This window comes from Cucumis sativus, chromosome 6 (genome assembly GCF_000004075.3).
Source record: "Cucumis sativus cultivar 9930 chromosome 6, Cucumber_9930_V3, whole genome shotgun sequence".
In the NCBI taxonomy this organism is placed as follows: Eukaryota; Viridiplantae; Streptophyta; class Magnoliopsida; order Cucurbitales; family Cucurbitaceae; genus Cucumis; species Cucumis sativus.
Window position 1 is genome coordinate 1,308,586 of NC_026660.2, and position 22,827 is coordinate 1,331,412.

The 22,827-nt window shown below is 28.5% G+C and overlaps 2 protein-coding genes across 2 annotated transcripts; both read right to left on the reverse strand.

Annotated features, from left to right (window-relative positions):
* Positions 1-3,894: 3,894 nt before the first annotated feature.
* Positions 3,895-4,928, reverse strand: LOC101216152 (ethylene-responsive transcription factor ABI4). The gene has a single exon (XM_004138513.2). It carries the CDS (start codon positions 4,810-4,812, stop codon positions 3,895-3,897), a length of 918 nt encoding a protein of 305 aa, XP_004138561.1. The 5' UTR covers positions 4,813-4,928.
* Positions 4,929-21,952: 17,024 nt separating this feature from the next.
* On the reverse strand, positions 21,953-22,626 carry LOC101222226 (LOB domain-containing protein 21). Its single transcript, XM_004138367.3, has one exon. The coding sequence runs from the start codon at positions 22,568-22,570 to the stop codon at positions 22,052-22,054; it is 519 nt and encodes a 172-aa protein (XP_004138415.1). The 5' UTR covers positions 22,571-22,626; the 3' UTR covers positions 21,953-22,051.
* Positions 22,627-22,827: the final 201 nt, after the last annotated feature.

Sequence of the window (22,827 nt, forward strand, 5' to 3'; positions counted from 1 at the left end):
TTATTATTTCACGTTGTGGGTTTATGAGCTTTTTCTGTTTTTCAAAATCGTTATGATGTAAATATTTTTGCTTTTTGTTCAGTTTTGAAAAAACTCGTTTCTGTCACGGAAGCTCTTTCATATAACCACTTTCATTGTATTTCTTAAACTTTTTACAATAAAAGTTTAGTTTCACTAGGCACACTGCTCCCTAAATGCGTAAGTGATTATTCTTGTGTCATTATTTATCCGTACATTTTTGCAATTGTCATCTTGTTGGATATATTGCTATAACATTAGATCCAACATTATTCTCCTAGTCAGATCCACCTACTGTTTTTTTTTTCAAGCTGTCAACATAAAATGTTATAAAAAACACCTATTATATATTTTTTTCAACCTTATCATATGACTCAATTTCCTATGGTGGAAAACTATTAATAAATCTCATTGCAAAATAAACATCAAGTTTTAACCCAAAAAAAAAAAAGTTAATGTTCTATCCATGAGTAAGTATAGTGATAAATTTATATGAAGTTTTCTTAAATTAAAAAAGAAAACCTAATTTTTAAAACAAAATTATATATACATCATTTTTTCTTCATACATAGTTACTCTCATTTTTCTTATATATTTTTCAATTTTTACACCAATTTTGTCAGCCATCAAAATAAAAACAAAAAACACTTAAAGCTAAAAGTATAAAATCCCAAAAAACTCAAAAATAAAAATTTCTCCTAAAACATACCACAATAACAACCTAATTAAATAAAAAAATGTATTTAGCTACTGAGACATGCTTAACTACTAACCAACAACTTTGATAAAAAAAAATTGACTAGCTTTGGGTGATTAAATTTTTAAGTCCTAGAAACTGTTTATGCTTCCACTGTTATCTTTATTGCTATCATACTTCGGGTATACATTAAACGAAGTGTAAATTTTTATTTATTCTTAGATTAAAAAATGTCAAACATTTCAAATAAAAAAAAGAGCGTAATAGGGCATTGAAGAAGAGTTGAGAAAAAAATAATAATAAGAGAATATTAATTGTTTGTAAGTATAATCTCTTTTTTTTTTTTTTTTTTTGAGGTTAAGTATGCTTTTGAAACTTTTAAAAGCAAGTATTTTGATACAATAAAGTACAAAATTGATAAATAACGTGTAAGTTTAGCAACCAAATCTTTAATTATTTAAAATATAAGAAACATCAGAAATATTTTAAACAAAATTAAACTCTCTCCCTAAAACATATACCAAAACATACTACAAAGAGCCGAATGCAAAATAAAAATTTTAATGACTATAAATACACTTTCAATTACTAACACCTGGTACGTAAAAAGGTATGCATGCATATACTTTTTATTCAAAATTTGATGTAACAAGATTGACTATACCCCATTTTGGCAATCTGCAAAGATTAATATATGTTTCTCAAAAGAGAAAAAAAGTAAACAATATTTACTATTTATTGGGAAGGAAAACCATGATAAATGCATCAATTACCACCTCCAAACTTAAAAGTTGGGATTTCCCAACTTTGAAAAAATTCAAATAGTTGGTTGAGATTCATTAGCATGTGAATTTCTTCTTCTTTTTATCGCAACACTATGTCAATTGAATTATTTAACTGACCATTGTTGTATTATTAAAATGAAAACAATAATTATTTGAAAACTAAAGAAATTTATTAATTTAATATTTTTATTAAAGTTGAATGAAAAGTTTTGGTTGTTAAACTTCCAATCTTGTGTTTAATCAAGGAGATCATTGGACTTTAGAAGGTATCTTAAAGAATATTTGAATTCTCAATGGTATGCATCAAAAGCCACTAAAATATATATAAAAAAAGTGAATAGTTAGACTTATTTATTTATTTTTATAAGTTTAAGACATTTTAAAAGAACTTGTAAACTAATCATAATACAATAAACTCACTTCAATTTATTGTTGTGTTAAATTCAATACAAGTGCACTTAAAATTTAGTCATAACTAAATTTGTAATTTAACAAAAAAAAAAAAAAAAACCAAAAATCATGAACCATTTTGATGGATCTTTCAACCAAACCAATATCCAAAAATATGATAATTAAGACTTTTACTGGTATATCAACTCATTGAGCTTCTAACTCCTGTGATGTTCTTTGTTTTCTACACTCATTTCATCAAATGAATGAATTCTTCTATCTTTGATTAGAAAATGAATGTGTTAACCTTTTTGAAAGATTTCTAATTCCACCCTAGTTAATTATTAAAAAATAAATATTAACTATTATATCTCCATTAAAAAATACTACTGATACTGGGCAAGAAGAATTCAGATAGATAAATTATGAAAACTATTACTTCTAAATTATTTTTAAAAAATCCCTTTTGCATCGCAAATGTTTAGGTAAATAAAACATTTTATATATACAAATCCCTCTCTCAATTATCTCTTTGTCACGTAGCTCTGAGAATGTTATTTTAGTACTCTGAGGAGCATATGAGTTATCCTCGATATGAAAGTTATGTACATAGAAGTTAAATATACATTTTTATTTTCCTTTTTTTTAAATGTAAAATTTAACTATTTGTCTATTCAGTAAGCTAGCATGCAAAATGTAAATTCATGTATCTACTAAATCAACTTGATTGCCTAAAACCTCATTTGATCAGTATAAACAAACCTTATTTTAGTTATCAGATTAAAAACTCAATTTAAAAAGCATTGAAGAATCAAGTGAAAGTAAGTTAGTAAAAGTCATTATATTTTACTTTCAAACTGAAAAAAGAAATAGAAAAATGTAGATAACAATCATGAATGCATAGTAATTAATTACTAAGGCTAGAAATTTCCACTTTCAAGTTTCAAGACAACACAAAACTAAACAAAAACAGCAGCTGCAGCAACTATAGTAATAATAATACTAATTGTTGTTGTTTTCATATAAAGCCCTAAGAGATTAATTAAAGTTCCATGTTGGATTAACCAAAAAAAAAAAAGGCAGAAGTTCCTTGTACTCCTTTTACAACTTTTTCAGTTCCTTTTATGCAGCCATGCATTGACAACTCAAAACCCTAATGCCAACACTAACCCTTCACCCACAATTTATCTCAACTTTCTGGAAAAAAAATCGAATAATTTATTTAATTCCCAACTATCTCAATTGAAAAAAAAAATCAAACCTAGTATCAAAGCTACAAAATCTTAAGAATAAAATCCCTTAAACATGGTAAAATAGAAATTAAGAGAATCAACATATATTGTAATAATAATGAACATTACATGAGAAAATCAAGAAAAATGGATGACAAAAGAAATCAGCGTTTTTTTTCTTTATTGTCAGGGATTATTGCTGACACTTCCAACAAATGGAGAAGACAACTTTGAAAAAACAATGAAGCAACCCCATCACCAATTCGCCTCTTTCCTTTTGTTGACTCCATAAAAAATAAATAACAAAAACAAAACAAAACCTTCTCTCATTTATTTTTTCCCCAATTTCTAAATAAATAAATTGGAAAAAAAAAAAACAACCCAACCCAACCCACAGAAACACTGAAATTCCAAATCTGTCTCATGCAAAACCACCAATTCCATTAATCAAAATGTATAATACTGAGAATTATAAAGAAACACACAAATATATTATTTATATTTATATATATATATATATATTACCAACCAGTGATAGATCATAAAAATCTCCTCCGCCACAGCAACCGCCGTCTCCAGCCGGTGCAGATTACATGCAAGGCGAGAGTGGTGGTTCAAATCGACCACAATGATTGTATCAACCTAGTCGAGATATCTGATAACTGATGCACTCTCATCCCAATTTCTAGTTCCGTTAAAAAAGAAAGTCGACATGTCGGTTTACACTTGAAAAAAGAAAAAAAAAGAAAAAAAAAAGAAGAAAAAAAGAATCTCAGAAATCAAAGAAGAAAGGATCGTGGTAGTCCCAAAGAGAAGGAAGATAATCGTCATCGTTGACGTCCAAAGAGGGCCATCCAACGGCGGGAGAAGAAGGCCCAATAGGCCCAAGAATGAGATCTGAAGGTAGAGGTGGAAGTGGGGAAGAAAGAAGCAAGGTGGGATTATTAGGGTTTTGGGAATACGAGGTTGTTGGTGAAGAGGGAGTGGCAATAGTAGAAATAGGTGGAGTGGAATTAGTAACAGTAGTAGTGGAAGACGTAATTATTTCGTGGGTGGGGTGTTGGGTAACTTGTGCTGGGTATTGATTATGTAGGAGATTAGGATATATTAAGGAAGGAGGAGGTGGATAGATGGCGGTGAAAGATTGAGGGGAGGGCATAAGGGGGAGAGAAGAAGCCATGGAGGAGAAGGAGAAGGTGGAGGAGAGGGCGGGGCGTGGGAGGAGAGGGCGGAGGGAGGTGGAGGAGGAGGAACGGGAGGAGGAGGAGGAGGAAGAGGATGAATTAGAGGAAGAATAATTATTATTAGGAGAAGTGGATTGGAGGTTGAGTTGGGCACGGGAGCCGTAGAGGATGATGGCAGCGCGGTCGTAAGCACGAGCGGCGTCTTCAGCGGTGGAGAAAGTACCGAGCCACTTGCGGGTACGTTTACGGGGCTCACGAATCTCGGCAACCCATTTACCCCAGCTGCGTTGACGGACGCCACGGTAACGGAATTTGTTGTTGTCGGGGCCGCCTTTGCCTTTTCGTTTACGGGCGCCATTATTGTTGTTGTTGTTATTAGGAGAAGAATCGGAAGGGTTAGAGGAAGAAGGAGAAGGAGAAGAAGGTGAAGGAGAAGAATGGTCGAGTGGTTTAGGTTGGGGGAGGAGGTGAGAGGAAGAAGAAGAAGGTGAATGGTCGGGATCCATAAAAAGGAAATGGGAGTTTGTTTGCCTCGTTCAGTGAGAAGGGGGAAGGGGGCTGGGGGAGAGTGAAGAGTGTGGTTGGGGGTTTGATTTGGAATTGGTTTCAGTTAATGGTGGAATAGGGCGGTGGTTTTGAGTGCCTTTCTTTATATAACACTAAACTACATTACACACTTTCCAGACATGACTGACAAAATACTAAATGGAAAAAAGAAAATAAAAAACTTTATTAATTTTGAAAATTAGGTTCCACCAATTTGCTAAACTGATGTTTGGTTACACATTTCGTTTTTTGGGTTTAGATTTTTTAAATTAGGTTCTTAATAAAACAACCATTCCATCTAAATTTATTGGTTTTTTATTACTTTTTGTTTAGGGTTTTATACCTCATGCCAAATTTTGAAAACTAAACCCTAAATCTATTTAAATTATTTTATTTTTTATTTTTGAAAATTAAATTAAATTTAGTTGTTGTTTGTTTTTAAAAATTAGATCTATTTCACTCCATATAACAGAGATGTATCTTTCTTAAATATAAACAATTGAATTCTCCATCAAAATTTAAAAACAAAAGTAACTTTTTAAAAATTATTTTTTTATTTCAAAATTGGACAAAAGTTTAAACCATTAGTAAAAGTATAAACAAATGAAGAAATTGGAAGATGAAAGCAATGTAGTCTACATTGAAAAAACTAAAAAAACTTATATTTTTTATAAAAGATAGAATGAGTTATACGATTTCATTGTCAATTGGTTTTAAGGAAAAGTTATCTGAACAAGTATTTCGTTTGGATGCAAGAATAGTAAATGCAAAAGAGATACCATTCTTGAAACAAACATCAAACATGCAAGTTGAGAATTGCACAATAGAAGCCATAGAGTGGACTCATACTCAAACAATATTAGTAATCAGAACTTAAAATCATCTATGTTTGAATATATTAATTAAGTTGGTGGGTATAGTAAGAGAGTAGAGGAGGCTAGTTGGAGGGGTTTGATGGGGAAGTGCTTGTGCAGAGTATTTACACGTGAGAGAGAGTGAAACACTTCTTTCTTTTTTCTCAGCCGATTTTTATGAATACATCTCCTCTTTCTTTAGTTACTTTAATATATATATCTGACAGCAACAAACAAAGACTTGGCTTCTTCTAACACACCACTCTTCTTATTCATTTCATTATCTTTAACCAATATGGATAATGTATTTTGGATTCAATCTCAAATTCATACCCTCTTTTTCTCTCAACTAATTAATGTTTATTCTTCACAGAAATAATAAACCAGGGTTCAAAAATAGTCTGCTTCATTATATTACTAATAATTTAGAAATATAGTGTAATAATTAGAAGGTAACAATATTTATGACTAAATTTTAATCAACACATGGAATAAATTTGTTGTTTATTAAAAATTTAAAAGGACTATCATATTGTTATAAATACGATGGTAGATCATGAACTAAATTGTTATCAATTAAAGTTGAAAGTTAAAAAAAAAAAACAAGTTTTTACAAATAATGAGAGGGATGATTAAATATATATGACATTTTGTTATACTAGTTGAATTATCATCGTTTTGGTATCAATAAGATATTCAAAAATAGCCACACACGTCAAGATTTTTTAAATTATGTACGATCTTTTCAAATACGGATAGTAATTTATTTATTTATACCTTTGATCCTACAAAAATGTCAACATTATTGTGCTGTGCTAATTTATTTACTTTAACATTTTACCTTATCAACTAATCCAAAAATTTAAATTAACAAACGAAGGTAAATTTAATTTTATATTATATAACACTGTAAATAACTAAATCAACATTAATTATCGGTTAAAAGAATATAAAACTTGAATATAAATATAAATTTCTTAATTAGATCATCTACTATGATAGTGTATAAAATTATGTACTGCTTTAGAAGTTATAATCTAACATAACCATCTTACTTGCTCTCACCCATTTATTTTTACTCATGCCCTCTTAAATGCACGTAGTCACAGAAAATTGGGTTTGAGTTATCAATTTTGTGAAGATGTCAGGAGGAAAATTAGGTTCTTCATTTATGAGTTTAGTCTTCGAAGAAGTTTATAGATATGTGTGATATTTAGATACTGTTGGTTAGCAATTTCAGATTTTTATTTACAGCAACACACACATATGTGTGTATGTGTGTATATAGATTGTTTTCAGTTTAGTTTGGAATTTTAAGAAACTTGTAGGTATTAAGAGATGTTTTATGGTGGAAAAATGCGGTGTGTTTTAGACAAAATTTAAATTACCTGATAAATTTAGAGGGATGAAAAGAAAAAACAATGGGATCAGAGAACAGTTAATGAAAGTATATATTAATTACACTTAAGACTTCACCACAAAATAGTATAGTAGAAGGATTTTTTTTATAAATAATGCTATTTAGATAATTACTGTAAACAAAAAAAAAAAAAATTGTTGTATATTTGTATTATCAAAAATAGGTGTCGAAGTCGTGTGTCTGATACACGATTAAATTAAATTATGTATTGAGGATACAACTTGAATATTAAAGTTATATATATGATATACGATTTTCGGGTTGATATCTAAAAAATTTATTATATCTGGTTATATATAAATATTGTATTTATTTTCAAATTACCTACAACTATTTACCATATATAATTATATTTTTTACATTAATAATTAATAATAATGTAAAGGGTGGGTCTTTTTTAATTTACTTATAACCAATTATTTTTTTGGAACTTTTTCTTTTGTTCAACTTAAATTTTGGGTAATAATCATACGAAATAAAAAGCAAAATAGATTATTTTAAGTATAAATTTTTTTATGTATATTTAAATATTCACTCAACTAAATTAAATTTGCATTTTCAACCGAAAATATTTTTACCTAATTTAAATGTCAACTTGAAAGTTAAATTGTAGAATAATAATTGGGTTACAAACTTATAATTTTTTTAAATTTCCTTTCTAATTTATTAAACTTAGTGCGATAATTTATTTGTAAGAAATCTAGCATCGTTTTAGGTCACCAAATCTTAAATTTTATTTTTAAAAAATTATATGATTCTTATTTAATGAGAAATTGAAGATAAAAAGTGCAACTTTTGAAATAAGGTATACACAAAACAATCCATAATAGTGTATTTATCATCTATTTTTAAAATAACAATAATAATAAATGTTATGGAGGAAAGTCGTATACCTGATATACAACTCCGATCATAACTTTGACCAGTCTTTAGCCATGTTAGTTATGATTGAATTGAAGGAAGTCATGTACAACATTTCATCCTATTTTTATTACAATACTTTCAACTTAGACTCTCTTTTTTTGTATAGTTTTTTCATGGTTACCCTATTTTTGTTGTTAGATTGAAAAAAAACATTATTCTTATAATTAGTCCTAGTAGAAGATATGTTAAAAAAAATAATAATAAAGAAAATAGAGTATAAGAAATATTAGAAATTTTTTTAAAATAAATAAATAAATAAATAAATAAATATATATATATATATATTAACAATTAAAATATTTACCGTATATAATTAAAATTCACATTCTAACCATGATAAACATTAATATAAGTCTACCAACGTATGAAAATGTACATCGCTATTAATGTTTATTAGTGAATCGGTAGATATATATATATATATATATATATATATATATATATATATATATATATATATCCATATTACTGAATTAGTTTGAAAAATAGATAAGTTTTGAGATAAAATTTGAAGAGGCATATTAAAAAGTTAACAAAAAAATAGAAATTAAAGTTATAAATAAATATTGTTTTAGAGATAAAAGAGGGTGACATAAAAGATGAATATTTAAGGAGAGAACAACAAATCATATATAGATGTGAAAACGAAAGAGCATTTTTGTACTTTTTGTATTTTAGAAAATATTGAATACATACCTTAGACTTGTAATATGTTAGTGCAATTATTGTAGCTCACTTATTTAATGCTCACATGATAAAAAAAAGAGTCGGGTTAGTTTGACATAGAAGAGAATGTAGTAATTATAATTGTCTTAATCCAATAAGGTCGATTATATAATAATTAAGTGATGAAAATTAAATTGTATAAAGACTTTTAAAGTAATTAAAACTCCAATTTTCTAAATAAACATATGTAGTGTTATTTAAAAAAGGGAGAGACGCCCATAATTTTCAAATTAGATGATTTACATTGTTTAGAACTATTTTTGTAGGGTAAAAATGATGGATGAGTTGTAAATTTTTCTCTTAATAAAACATTAGAAGAACATTTCAAATAAGTTAGATACAATATTGATCATAAAAATCATTATAAAAAAGTTGTAATAATCTGTCTACGCACAAAGTGCTGTATCTTCCTCTTCTAGAAGTAATTTTGAATCATTTTAAAGTTACTCATAAATATTTATAGAACAACTTGATGCTCAATTATAGATGATAATATTAATGTATGTGTGATGACAAAATATAAAATTTTAGGTATCTAAAAATTAGTCATCTCAACTATGTTTAACAATTTAATTTTGAAGATAAATTTTCTTATAAGTATGACTATAATCGAATAATTTTGTATACTACCTTTTATATATTTATCATTTTTTTTAAACGAAATTATAATTTATAATAATATCGAACATTCATTATATGTTAATGAAATATTAGACATATAATGAAATATTAGATATAAGGACGATGAACTCAAGAAAAGTGTAGTTTAGCAAGCGCCATGAGGTAAAAAAAACAGATAACTGAATTACACAACCTGCAACCTAATTTAAGTATATATTTTCTTCAAATTTTCTAATCCAAAACCAATTTAACCTAATACAAAATTTAAAACCAATATAATCTAATTCTTCCGATTTGGGTTGAATAATTCAACTTGGTCGTGTTACTGACTTTCTTTTTAACACCAGTAGAACCTATTGAATTGAAAAAAGAAGAAGTAAAATTTGATGTTTTGATTTAAAATATAGTTAGAGCATGCAAAAGGGCGAGAAGACTAGGAATAAGGTGTCATAAAAAGTGGATGAAAATGATTATATATATGCTGCTTTGAATAATATATATATATGTAGGACAATTCCCAATAAAATGAACATTGAGGAAGATACGAAACATGCATTACAATTAACATAATTATCTGTGATAAAGTTTTCGGTGGGGATATGATTTTTTTATTAATTCAGATTATAATTATCTTCACGAGATTTAATTCTTTTTATTCATTCCTATTTATATTCGAAGAAAACATTATAATATCAATAATGATAAGATGTTGCCCATCAACATCCATGCTTCACACCTACACATCTTTCTATCCATTTAACCAAACAACTTCTGTATCCACTTCATTAATCTAAACCCTAAACTCTAAACCCTATTTAATTATTTTATCTTAATTAAACCATCTGATTTTTAATTTTGAGATTCTATGTTTTATCATAAACTTCACAGTTATTTATTTATTTATTTTTGGAAGAAAACTTCACAATTTAATCTAATACTTGTTTGATCATATATGAAGAAAAAGAAGAAGAAGAAGCCCACCATATTGAACTTCCACACCTTTCAACCTGACTTTGACGGCAATATGGAGAAAGCAAACAAGAGAGAGTTGTGGAACTGAATTTGAAAATATATTGTTGACTTTAAATTTTAAGTTGTTTTTACTAGTCTAAGTCTCACTTATAAATTTATTATTTTATTTCTCTCATTGCAAGTATTCTTTTTTTTTTTTCTTTTCCTTTTCTAATTTCATTAAATAATCTTTACAAATAGCTTAAAAATTTTAAAACATGGGTTAATTCAACTACAACTACACTTTAGAATTTTTTGTTAATGATATATTTTTACTGTTCTGATTGAAAAACCTATCTTGTACATTATTATAAAAAATAAATGAGAAGGATCAATAACTTCATATGTAAAATAAGTTCTTAAATATATATAAAAAATAATAAATTAATTAAAATATTGACAGATATAGCTTTTGGAAATTAAAGGTTGCATAATGACAGCGGAAATATAGAGTCAAGAGAAATTGCTTCGTGGAGAAGTAATTTATTTAGGAAGAGAGGAGAGTTGAATTGATGCATATATATCCATTATTAAAGATAAGAAGTGGTTTTTGAAAGCAGAAGTCTGCACCAACTTTCTCTGCTCTTCTTGGACTCTGTGTGCTTAACACTTTCCCATTCTCACAAATATATCTCCTTCTCATTTGATTTATATATCTTATGACTCTTCTTTATTTAAATTATTTTCACGCGTGTATTATTATTATATATCAATTTGGAGGATTTTGTAATAAGTAAGTTAATATTTGTATCAATTCAAACCCTCTATATACCATGATACATAGAAGAATAAAGGAGATTATATAAGGTCCTATTTGATTTCTCTCGACTCTCTGTGGGAAGGTTGTTTGATAAGTGTTCGTATAGTATTTTTTATTTCTTAAAATAAAATTAATATGATCGTGAAAGAATAAATTTAATCTTAATAACAAGTCTAAATTAAAAAGAAAATTATATAAATTTATTTGATTAAATGAAAAATGAAGATTTAACTTTGTTGTTGAGCAACCGAGAGAATCTCTCAATACCTTCCATCAAATTCTTTCTTTCATACCAACAGTGAGTTTGGTATGGATTGATATGATTTCCATTGTTATAAGTTGAACATTATTTCATAATAAACATTCAATCTTCAGCATTATTGTTGCGCTTAAAGAATGCACTGGGAAATTAGGAAAAAGTGATAGCATTGTTGTTAAATAATGTATTTAATTGAATAGGCGAAGTTAATTATGTGGACTCACTAAGTTATTTTATTTATTTATTTTGAAGAGAGAAATCTGTGGATCTTTTTTTTTTCTGACGGAAACTGTTTGACATTAAATAATAGGTGATGTACAGAATGTTGGCGGCTTTTATTGAAAGCAGTTTCTGTTCATTATTTTTATTTTTTATTTTAAATTCTAAGAAACAAATACCTATAATTTTGTACTTACGTCATAACTACGTTTCAACCTTCAAAAACTTCCAACAAAACACTTTCAATACTAAAAAAAAAAAAAAACCTCTAAACTTTCAACACTAAATATAAAATTAAAAAACTTAAGAAAATTAACAAAACTAACACATTTTAGAGAAATGTCGATCGAGATTGACCTCAAGATTCTTTTCAAATTTTGAAAACTCTTCGAGGGATTTATCTTGATCTATCTTGGTCGAGTGTATCATTATCGAGATTGAATTTTAATTTAAACTAATTGACCTAAAACTTACTAACCCTCAATAAAAAAATGAGTTGATGGAGGAACTTTCCCGGTTGTTCATCTTTTTTAATTTATGGCTAAGATTTTTTTTTTTAAATGACTAAAAAGTGTGTAGGTCTTAGTTTTTAGTTTTCATTTTAACTTATGTTTTTAAACTCAGAGACATCTCGGGGTAACTTTGGTTCAAGATCGAAGACATAATTGTTTATGTTTTTAAACCCACGAATATTTCAAGACGACCTTAGCCCAAGATTATACTACATAATGCTTATGTTTTTTTAGTTCGGGCCATCTCAAGGCAACGTTTGCTCGGGATCATTGACATAATTGGTTAAATTTTTTAGCTCAGAGCATCTCTCGAGGCTACCTTAGCCTGATATCATACTACATAATGCTTATGTTTTTTAGCTCGGGGTCATCTCGGAGCCACGATGGCTCGGGATGACCCGAGAACAGTAAACCTAAATGCTTCGAGAAGAGCTGTGTGATTTAAAATAGTACCATGTTGGGATTTACGTGTTCTAAAGTCTCATAATTTATTAGGTTTTCGGTTTAGTATTATTATGCAATTAATTTGTGTATTAAATGGAAAAATCCAAGATTATTGTATGATCTCAGATCAAATACGAATTTAGAACACATAAATCCCAACAAGGACTCTCGTGGCAAATTTGACCGGAGAAGATTTAACCTCAATTTCACAAATTTAATGAAAAATGCAATATCTTGTTGACGCATTCGGCCGAGAGAGATCGAGAAATTTCCTTCATGGAGTTTTAAAAGTTTGAAAAAAAATCTCGGTATCAATCTTGGTCGAGATTGACCTCAAGAAAAATAAAATTACAGGTTTTCTAAAACTGTGCTACTTTTAAAATATAAAACCAAAAAGGTCGGTGATAGTTTGTCAATTTCCCATGAAAGTGTCACTCGAGTAGTGCAGTTATATGAACAAAATATTATATCGTCTTATTTTTCTATTTTTGAAATGTGACTAAAAAATGTAGTATCTTTTTTTTAAAAAATGAAAACCATGGTAAAATTTTGAAAAGAAACAAGTCTTAATTTTCAAAAACAAAAAACAAAAATAAAATAGTTATCAAACAAGAAATACAACTTTTTGTTTCTAAACCTCTATTGAGGTCTTTAACTGGAAACAACTTTACTCAGCAGGGATATGTAAATTATTGTTAGAAGCGAATGGAGGGATATGTAAATTATTGTTAGAAGCGAATGGTGTGAATAAAAAAATCAGTTTAAATCAGTTTAAATCATATTTTGATTCACAAACTTGTTCTATTTTGGTCTCTAAATTTTAAAAAGTATTTGTTTAATTAGTCCTTAAACTTTTATAAAGTGCATGTTTAGTTCTTGTCATTAAGATTCTGTTTACTCTCCGAGAAAATGAGGAGGTGACTTATATATTTAGAGACTAGTCTACCAAATAAGATAATCACTCTGGATAATTTAGGGTTTTAATTTTTATTAATTAAAAGCTTTATGGTAAATTTATGTTTTGTTGGAGATTAACTAAAAAAGTAACTGTTTTTAAGATTTTGATCGTCATCATTTTGCCGCATTGTTATTCCACTTCACTTTCTTATAAACTCACATGTATGATAGATACAGTTCATCTGCATAACAAAAAAATTTAGTGCCACATATTTGGAATATTTTGTAATAAATTGAGGTATTTTTTTCTCTTCCTTCCATTTCTTTCTTCTTCTTTTTTGGAGGGGTGATTCATTGTGAGAATATTTATCTGTAGTTCGTAAAGTTTCTTTTATAGTATGTTGTACTTTTATTTTACTTTGTCATGGATGTGAAACACCAATATATGTTTTATTTTATTTTTATTCTTACTCAACTTCGTACTTATTTGAAGAAAAAAAAACAAGTAAAGGGTGTGGAGTTGAAAGTGAACGTGAGAGATTTAAGTTTTGGAGAAAGAAATATCAAAATAAGTTTTTAATTTGAGTGCATTTTATTCGAGTATATTGATTATGTTTATGTGTTGGCATAAAATATTTATAAAGTAAATTAGCAAAATTTCTTTGTTATTTATCAATTCAATCAATATAACGAATATCATTCAAAATCTAATCATCCAAATATAAAGTCACATCATCATTTTATTAAAGAGTTAACAAAATTTGAACGACAATAAACTAAGTAAATTTGTTTGTTCATGAATCAAAATAAAGTTAAAATATAAAATTTCTGAATCAAAATAGGATTGTATCCTAACAAAATCTATCTATCACATGGCTTGAAGTGTTTGTGATTGTTTAGTTAAATGAGCTTTGTTTAAGAGTGAGGAAGAGAAGACAAAAGCAAGGCCACACCCACACCCCCTAGCCTTACATGAACCATAAACACGAACTGTCATGAAAGTACAACAAGACGTAGGACCCTTGTGGAGTCCTTATAAATGGCAAGGAACATACATAACTATCTACCTCAAATCCACAATTTAGAGGCAACCATATACATGGAGGGGACAAGCTAAGTGAGACTCCCAACTAGGGCATAAGGAAGGAAGGGTTCTCAATATTGCAACCTCATCTTCTTCAACAAGGAGCATTAAAATTTAAAAATTGTATAAAAGGATTTTGAGAGTAATAGTTGAAGAATAATTTTTTAAAACACAAATCATTTCTTAAATTTATACCATTATATTTATATTCCTTAGATGATATATAATTATTAGTTTTTGAATTATATTTTATTTTGTTCGAGAAGTGATCGATCTCAAAGTTACCAAATTACTCAAAGAAAACATTTTCTATTTATTGAATTATTAGATGTTCATATGTGTGAGGGTGATTGATATATGGACTGAAAAGATGTGTATAATATTAATAGTAATTTTAGAGATAATAACGAAGTATATAACAATATTTTTAGAAAAATTATAAACTAATTTTTGTCATTTATATGTGATAGAGTATCACATATATACAAATTTTGTAATATGATCTATCAATAGATTTCGATAAATTTTGTTATATTTATAATCTAATTTAGAGTTGCAATTATTTATAAATATAGATAGAAAATTGAAAACATATATCTTTGTATCATTATTTAGATAAAGATTTAACATTAAAAATAAGAATAAACAAAATTAAGTTAGATTATAGCCACTTTCGAGACGGTTTCTAAATCAAAATCACCAACCAACCATGGTTTTTTTTTTTAAAAAAAGTTTATTTTAAACAAATTTTGACAAAAACAATCTAAAATACATAGTTATAAAATGTTTTTAAATTACAGGTGTTTCAAACACAGCCTGATTCGTTTGAAAGCAAATTTAATATGAAAATGGTGTGGAAGGTGAGGAAGTGATTTTGAGGATTTAAGTTTGAAAGGGAAAGTTAAAGAGGGGAAGCTGAAAATGAGTGTTTTGGAAGTGTCAAACTTCAAAGAGTGCATGCAAAGGAGAAGAGGTGTCAGGACGTAAGAGGAACAGCAAAGGCATTAGGCAGATAAAAGAGAAGGAATAGAAATTATCATTTACAAAAAGGCATGTGAGCAATGGCTATGGCTATGGCTATGGCAAATGGGGGACAGTCCCACAGTGCATCGGTACTCTCAACAAGCCCTCCATTTTCTCCCGCCACACCTTTTTTTTTTTTCTTGAACATCCACGTTAGTTTACACGTATCTGTATTAACTATTTTTACGAAATAATTCATATAACTCTACACAATTAAGCTATTTCAAAATTTTAATCTATAGGTAAAATTGATGCAGTTATCAATTTAGAGTTAATAAGTCATGTTTGTTCTAATTATTATTACATCTCCTTTTTTTTCTTTGACTTTAGAGATATCATTCTTCTTCGTCTCTTTTCCTTTTAATTACCCCCTCTTTCCTATATTCTGTTCACACGTTATTTTCTATGAAACTACACATTAAATATTCTCGAAATTTCATTTTTGGATTATTATTATGGCGGCTCGCTGGTGCAGGGTTGATGACGATGCGATCTATTTAACAAATTAATTAGTTAAGATATGTATAGGTGAATTCCTAATTTTATTGTACAATTTAAAAATTAGTGCAACATAATTGATTTGAGTATCCAATAGGATTGGATTGTAGTGAAGCAATTAATAGAATATGGAGTTTATAGAAAAGATCAAGTAAGAATGGAGAAGGGAGAGGCGGAGACATGAGTGAGTTAGAGGAGGGGGGTAAGAGGGGAGAAAGTGAGAATGGTGTTGAAGGTAACAATGGAGATCATGGTGAGTTAAAGAAAAGGAGAGAGTGGGAAGTAGAAAATGGAGACGCGAAGTCCAGTCGGCATCCGACGGAGAGAAGTGCTGGATGAGGTTGGGGTAATGGGTGTGGCGTCAGGGAAGAGTTGAGAAGATAGAAGAGGTGGGGTTTGTTTTATTTATTTATTTATTATTATCATTATTTATCACCTTTTCATAATTTCCATATCACTTTTAAAATAATAAAAAAAATATTTTTGTGTTAACTTGACAAACGAAAAAGGTTATTTTAAAAATAGAGGGACGAAATACATCAATTGTTGAAAACATAGGAACCAAAAAAAGTATTTTTGTCAAACTCTTTTTACTTCAAATTTGGTGCATGCTCAAATGTTTTACGAAGAACGATCCAAACATGTTTATAAAGATTCAAGGAATAATAAGTAAATTATAAGCACAAGTTTTAGAAGCTAAAATAAAAAAAATAAATACTCCAAGTCCACATGATAATCATTTCTTTTGATTTCTATTTTGAAAAGTGTGCTCATATTTTTTCACAATTTTCTAACCATTGTTTCCATCTTTTTTCTAATGAGTTAATGTTATGATTCTTACAAATTTGAAAATGAAAAATAAGTTATATAGAAATTAGATTTAAAATATGGATATATATAGCAACCTTTTAAATATAAAATTATAAATATACTAAAATTTATTAAAGTTTAAAAGTGAAAACACTAAAAGAACAAGGGGTCGTAATAATAATATAAATGTAGATATGACAAGATAGTTGATGATACCAAAAAAAAATTGTAAATATATTAAAATATGTTTCACAAACTCGTGCAGGATTGTTTTCAAAATATTAACAAAGTCATAATAGACTAAAATATTAACCGTCGTAATAGACTAATTTTTAAAAAAGTTTAATATGCACATAATTATTATTCTTAAAACGGACACCTTCTTAAAAACTACTATATTTTAGTTTTCAAAAACTTGATTTAGGATTTTGAAAATAATAAAACGGTAACCACAAAAAAATGAATATGTGAATCTAATGCCCGTAACTTTAGATATCAAAAGATAAAACTAAAAAGTAAGGTTTTGTTAACCATGTGTCTTTTTTCAAAACAAATAAAATAAACGTAACCATTTGTTAATTGTTAAAATTTTGGATTATAAAATTGCTTGTAACCATTTGTTAACAAAAATCCATTAATGTTGATTTGGAATGCATGCATTTGTGAATGAGTGAATTTCTTTTTCAATTCATTTTATGACTACGAACACTCACCCAATGTTCACTATTTAAGTTTTTACTTTAGTTAAAAGGCTAAATAAATGTTATATAACTTTGGTGTAATCCACTTTCGTGAGTATGACCTATTTTTGGAGAGGTTGTATGCTCAAATGAAGAAATTTTATCAAGTACAATTAATATTGTAAGAATGCTATATAACACTTTTATAATCTAGATATCCATATAACATTTCGTTATTTTTGGTAATAGTCGTTATTACTAAATAATCAAGCTCCCCTAACTCTTCTATATTTAAGTCTTTCGAAGATATCAAGCTCTCCTTATTTGAATAATTGAAGCTAGCTCTCATTGTTTTGAAGTTTTCAATTACTAAAATCTTCTTTAATCTCTTATCTTCAAAATATTAGGCTCCCCGTGACTTCTATGTACGATTGAACACATTCAATTATTAAGGTATTCTTTTAATCTCTTATTTTCATATATCTCAAATCGATCTTGAAGAAATCATATGGTCTTTATTAATATTTGTTTACGAGGGTAAAGCCTTACCTTCGATATATAAAGATCCTTCTATAACTCTTACTTGTATACTTCTTGATTTGATACTTCAAAGGAGAATGAAAGTCTTTTTATTGATAGAGTTTGATGAACTGGAAACCAGAATTGGAAATGTGTTCTTGATTTGATACTTCAAAGGAGAATGGAAGTTCCTTTTGATTGATAGAGTTTGATGAACTTGAAACCAGAATTGGAAATGTGTTCTTGAAGGATATCTCAATTGAAATAAGACTTTAAAGATTTTGGTTATAGATCTTGAAGAATCTTGTTGATTAAGTAAAAAAATTTCTTCTTGAAAAAAATCTTCCTAGGAGAGAAACGACAAACTTGTTGATGAAGTAATTGAAATATCTTCCTGAAAAAAATCTTCATGTGGGAATTTTTTTATCAATATTGGAGATCCAGTGAGAGCAATAATTATCAACGTGCCGAACCCCTTCCATGAAAGTTGAGTTATTTTTGTCAAAGACTACACATTCTTCTTTACAAAAATTTATTGTATATCCTTCATTATATAGTTCACTTATACTAATTAAATTAGCAACTAGACCTTTAACAAGTCTCACTTCTTGTAGATTTGGTAGATTAGGTTTAAGTATATTACATTTTCCCAAAATTTTACCTTTAACTCCATCTTTGAAAGTCCCATTGCATTCCTTTAATTATGAGAAGTAGGCCTTATTTTCTATCATATGTATAGAATAACTATTATCAAAGTATCAGTCGTCTGCAGTTGATGTATGGATGGTGGTAAAGACTATCGTTGCATTTATTGGAAAACACTTTAATTCTCCATTCCATTTTTGGTTATTTAGACTTGTAATTAAAAGGATTGGATTTTTTAGGATTTTTCTGGGTTTGAGAGGAATGGTAGGGGCTTTTTCGAAGTAGTTTATAACAGAAGAGTCGAATATGTCCAAGTTTATCACAATAATGACATACCCATTTGTTGGATTTCTTCGGTTTATGATCCTTACTGTGTAAATTGTTTTTGATTGTATGGTATTTAAGTGATCTTGTTATATTCCTCGTCTCTGCTAGAACAAAGATAGTCTTTCGATTCTTTTTCAACTCTTCTTTTTGTTATCATACTCGATACCTTCTTTATTGGTAATGCCTTTTCCAGATTCAAGAATTACATTGAGATTTTTTAGTTCCTGAATTTAGCATTTTAACTAATTTGGTAATGTGTTGTCATACTCAGATCTTGTATTCTTCAGTTCTTGCTGTAAAATGGTAATGATGATTAATAATCGATGTTTATCTTCAAGTAATACTTGAATTTTATCCTTTTGCTATTTAAGAATAGATATATCTTCTTGTCATTGCCGGTACAGTTGGTTGTATGTCATGTCATTATCTAAAGTAATGACAGATGAGTTTTCTGGAGTTGACTCAAGTTCATCATTAATTGATACACTGCTAATAAAAGCTGGATTATTTTCTTCATCACTACTGTTGGAGTTTGATCCATCATTTGAAAGAGTTGCAGTAAGACTCCTTTTTTGTTTCTTTAGAAAGTTCGGACATTCTGCTAGATAATGTCCAAAAACCTTCATATTCTTTACATATGAAGGTTCTGTCTGAAGATTTATCAGTGTCTCTTCTTTTATTTGTAAAGTTGTTCTGGTCTTTATTGTTATTTCTAAAAAATGTTTGAATGTTTCTTTAATCATTTAACAACTTTAGAATACTATTTTGTAAGTATATTTATGGAACCTGTTAAGTTTTCCTGAAAACATTTATCTTTCTTGATAGGAGATTCTTAGCTATTTATGGAGTGAAAGGTAACCCCTTTTTCCTTTTTGTCTTCTCTATCTGAATAAATAGACATCTCAAAAGTAGGTAAGGATCCAAACAATTCATCTACTTTCGATTAATTCAATGTCTTGAGCTTCTTTTATTGCAGTAACTTTTATATCAAAATGTCTGGGTAGAGTTATTAAAACTTTTCTAACAAATTTTGATTGTGGAATCTTTTCTCCTAGAGTAAAAGACTCATTAGCAGTGTTTAAGACTCTAACATTAAATTCAGCAATCGATTCTTCTTCCATCATTCTTGGAGATTCAAATTTTGAGCTTAGTATATGTCGTCATGAGGTTTTTTACTTCTGAGATTCCCTCGTAAGCAACCTCAAGAATCTTCAATGCTTCCTTTGCCAAAATACATGTGTTTATTAAACCCAATTTGATTAACTCCATTGTATATAGCATTTAGTGCACGAAATTTTGATCTTTAACATCTGTTCACTTTTATCTTAGCTTTGAGAGTATTTTTTCAACAACTGGGAGGTTTCCACCCCATAACCACAACCTTCAATGTTCTGCTATCAATGGATTTAAGAAATGCAGTCATGCGAGGCTTCCAATAAGCACACTTCATTCCATCTAGAAATGGTGGCCGAGTAGAAGATTCTCCTTCTTTAATGATATCCAATATGCAAAACCTTGCTCTGATACCGAAAAAATCATTATATACTAAAAAGGGAAAAGTCATCCAAGAGAAAATGTAAGAATAAGAAAATAAATATAAAGGAAGGGGAAAGGAAAGTTGATTTTTCTTTGAAAAAGCAAATGATTAAAATGACTAAATTTGTAAATGAAAGTTTATTAATTAAAAAGATAAAAGATGTATGATATTTTGTTGTACGGTGTGTCGGTTTATGGTTAACGTGTTTATCATAATTATTTCTTTTCTTTCAAATCAATCTTATCCGGCTTCCATGTGTGAGAACATAACCCCTGGGCTTTGAGGGCCCAACAGGATTTTGGGCCCAATGTCATTTTCTTGGCCCAATAATACATCTTCAGATCACAAGTCCCAATCTTACTATTTCAAACTTCCTCTTCCATTGAACCTACAACCATGCATCTTCATACCCCTTTTTCATCCACTCATTTCCCTTTTTCTAATCATCTTCCAAATAAATTAAGATCAAATGTTCATGAATTCTTATATGTGTAAACATAGTAACTATACCTAAATTATTAAATCATTTAGTAAGTGATGGAATCTAGAGTTTACTATATTTGTTCGTAATTCTTTAAATAAACGCTAAAAGTGTTATTTATTGCAGTTATCTTTCTTATATGTATACTTTGATAAAGTGTGATTTTGATTGTTTGATGAAATACTTTCACATTTTGTTTCCATACTTTTTAAAGATTTTTTAATTATTCTTTAAAGTTAAAATTAAATTTTAATGGGATCCATTGTATAGTCCCCATATTTATAAAAGCAAAAAAAAAAAAAAGTTCCTCAAAATAATAGATTATTTTTCATATTTATCAACTCTATATATTATGAAATTGTGAATAATAGAAAAATAGAATGAACTATTATTTATTTAATCAAATACCAAATGAGCCTAAGATCACAACTTAAATTATATAAATGTCCCACTAACGAGAAATAAAATTAGATATCATTTAAAACAAACACATGGAGTACTAGAGAGTCATTAGAAGCAAACTTTCAATTCTTCTTTATTTCGAAGGAATCCTCAATTCTGTTTTTATCTCACCACAAAGCCTTGAAGATGCTCTAAAAGTAAGAAAAAACAGAAACTTAGTTTCATCAATTATATAGTTATAGGTACCTGAGTTTTCTATAAGATTAGTCGAGTGTATCAACACAAAGATACGAAAATTGAGTTGGGAATGAAAGAAACCTCAAATTCAGTTTCTACTTGTTTCTCACCATAAAGCCATGATGATTCTTTAGTAGTGATCAAAAGAAAGATTATAGTTAGTTGTATCAAATTAGTGGAGTAATATACTTGAAAAAAACAAGAATTGAGTTGGGAATAAACAGATGATTGATTATACATAAACAGAAAAGAAAAATCTTTGAAGAAACCTTGATGATAGAGGCAGAGAGAAAGAGAGATCACAAAGTTTCAAGCTTTAAATGGATAAGGAAAATGGGTGAAATCACATAAATATCCATATTGGGTGATATCATCAGAAGAACTCTGCTCAGCAGAGAAACTCAATCCACCATAAGACATATTAACAACACAATTTTCTACACAAGAAGAAGAAGAAGAAGAAGAGGAAGTGTTATTATTAGCGTAACGAGCGAGACGAGCTTTAGCAAGAGCAAGATCATGTTGAAGCTCCACCATTTTAGTCTGCAACAAAGCTATAGCACCAATGCAGCCGTAAACAGGATCTCTAAGCCTGGCCTCAGCTTCATAAGCCAAAGAATTAACAGTATCTTCTCTCTGTTCTTCAGGAACTTCAGTCAAAATCTTACTAACATTACTTGCCCCAAAAACCTTATGAACTTTGGCAAATTTCTTTGGCTCATCAGACCTAAAATAAGGAGCAAAAATACAAGTGGGAATACATCTTCTTTTCAACAATTTGCAAGCTGCACAAGAAGATGAAGAACGAGTTTCATGCCAACCTCTCATTCTTGCTCTTCATTCATTATGCCAAAATGAAACAATGTTGTCATATTTTTCACAACAAAGGATATGTATTTATATATGGATTTGTTGGGATTAGAGTAATTAAGAGAGAAAAAAAAAAAAAGAGGGGTGGGGCCTAAATTTGGTTTAGAGTAAATGGAGAATAGAAAGTTTGAAAGAGACTATTCAAAGGAAAAAAAGAAGAAACACTTTTAATTGAAATTTTTCAGAAAGTGGGAATTAAAGAACATGGGGTGACA

What these genes read in the sequence shown, in the direction of transcription:
- LOC101216152 (XM_004138513.2), bottom strand. Translation starts at nt 4,812, where the DNA reads ATGGATCCCGACCATTCACCTTCTTCTTCTTCCTCTCACCTCCTCCCC.
- LOC101222226 (XM_004138367.3), bottom strand. Translation starts at nt 22,570, where the DNA reads ATGAGAGGTTGGCATGAAACTCGTTCTTCATCTTCTTGTGCAGCTTGC.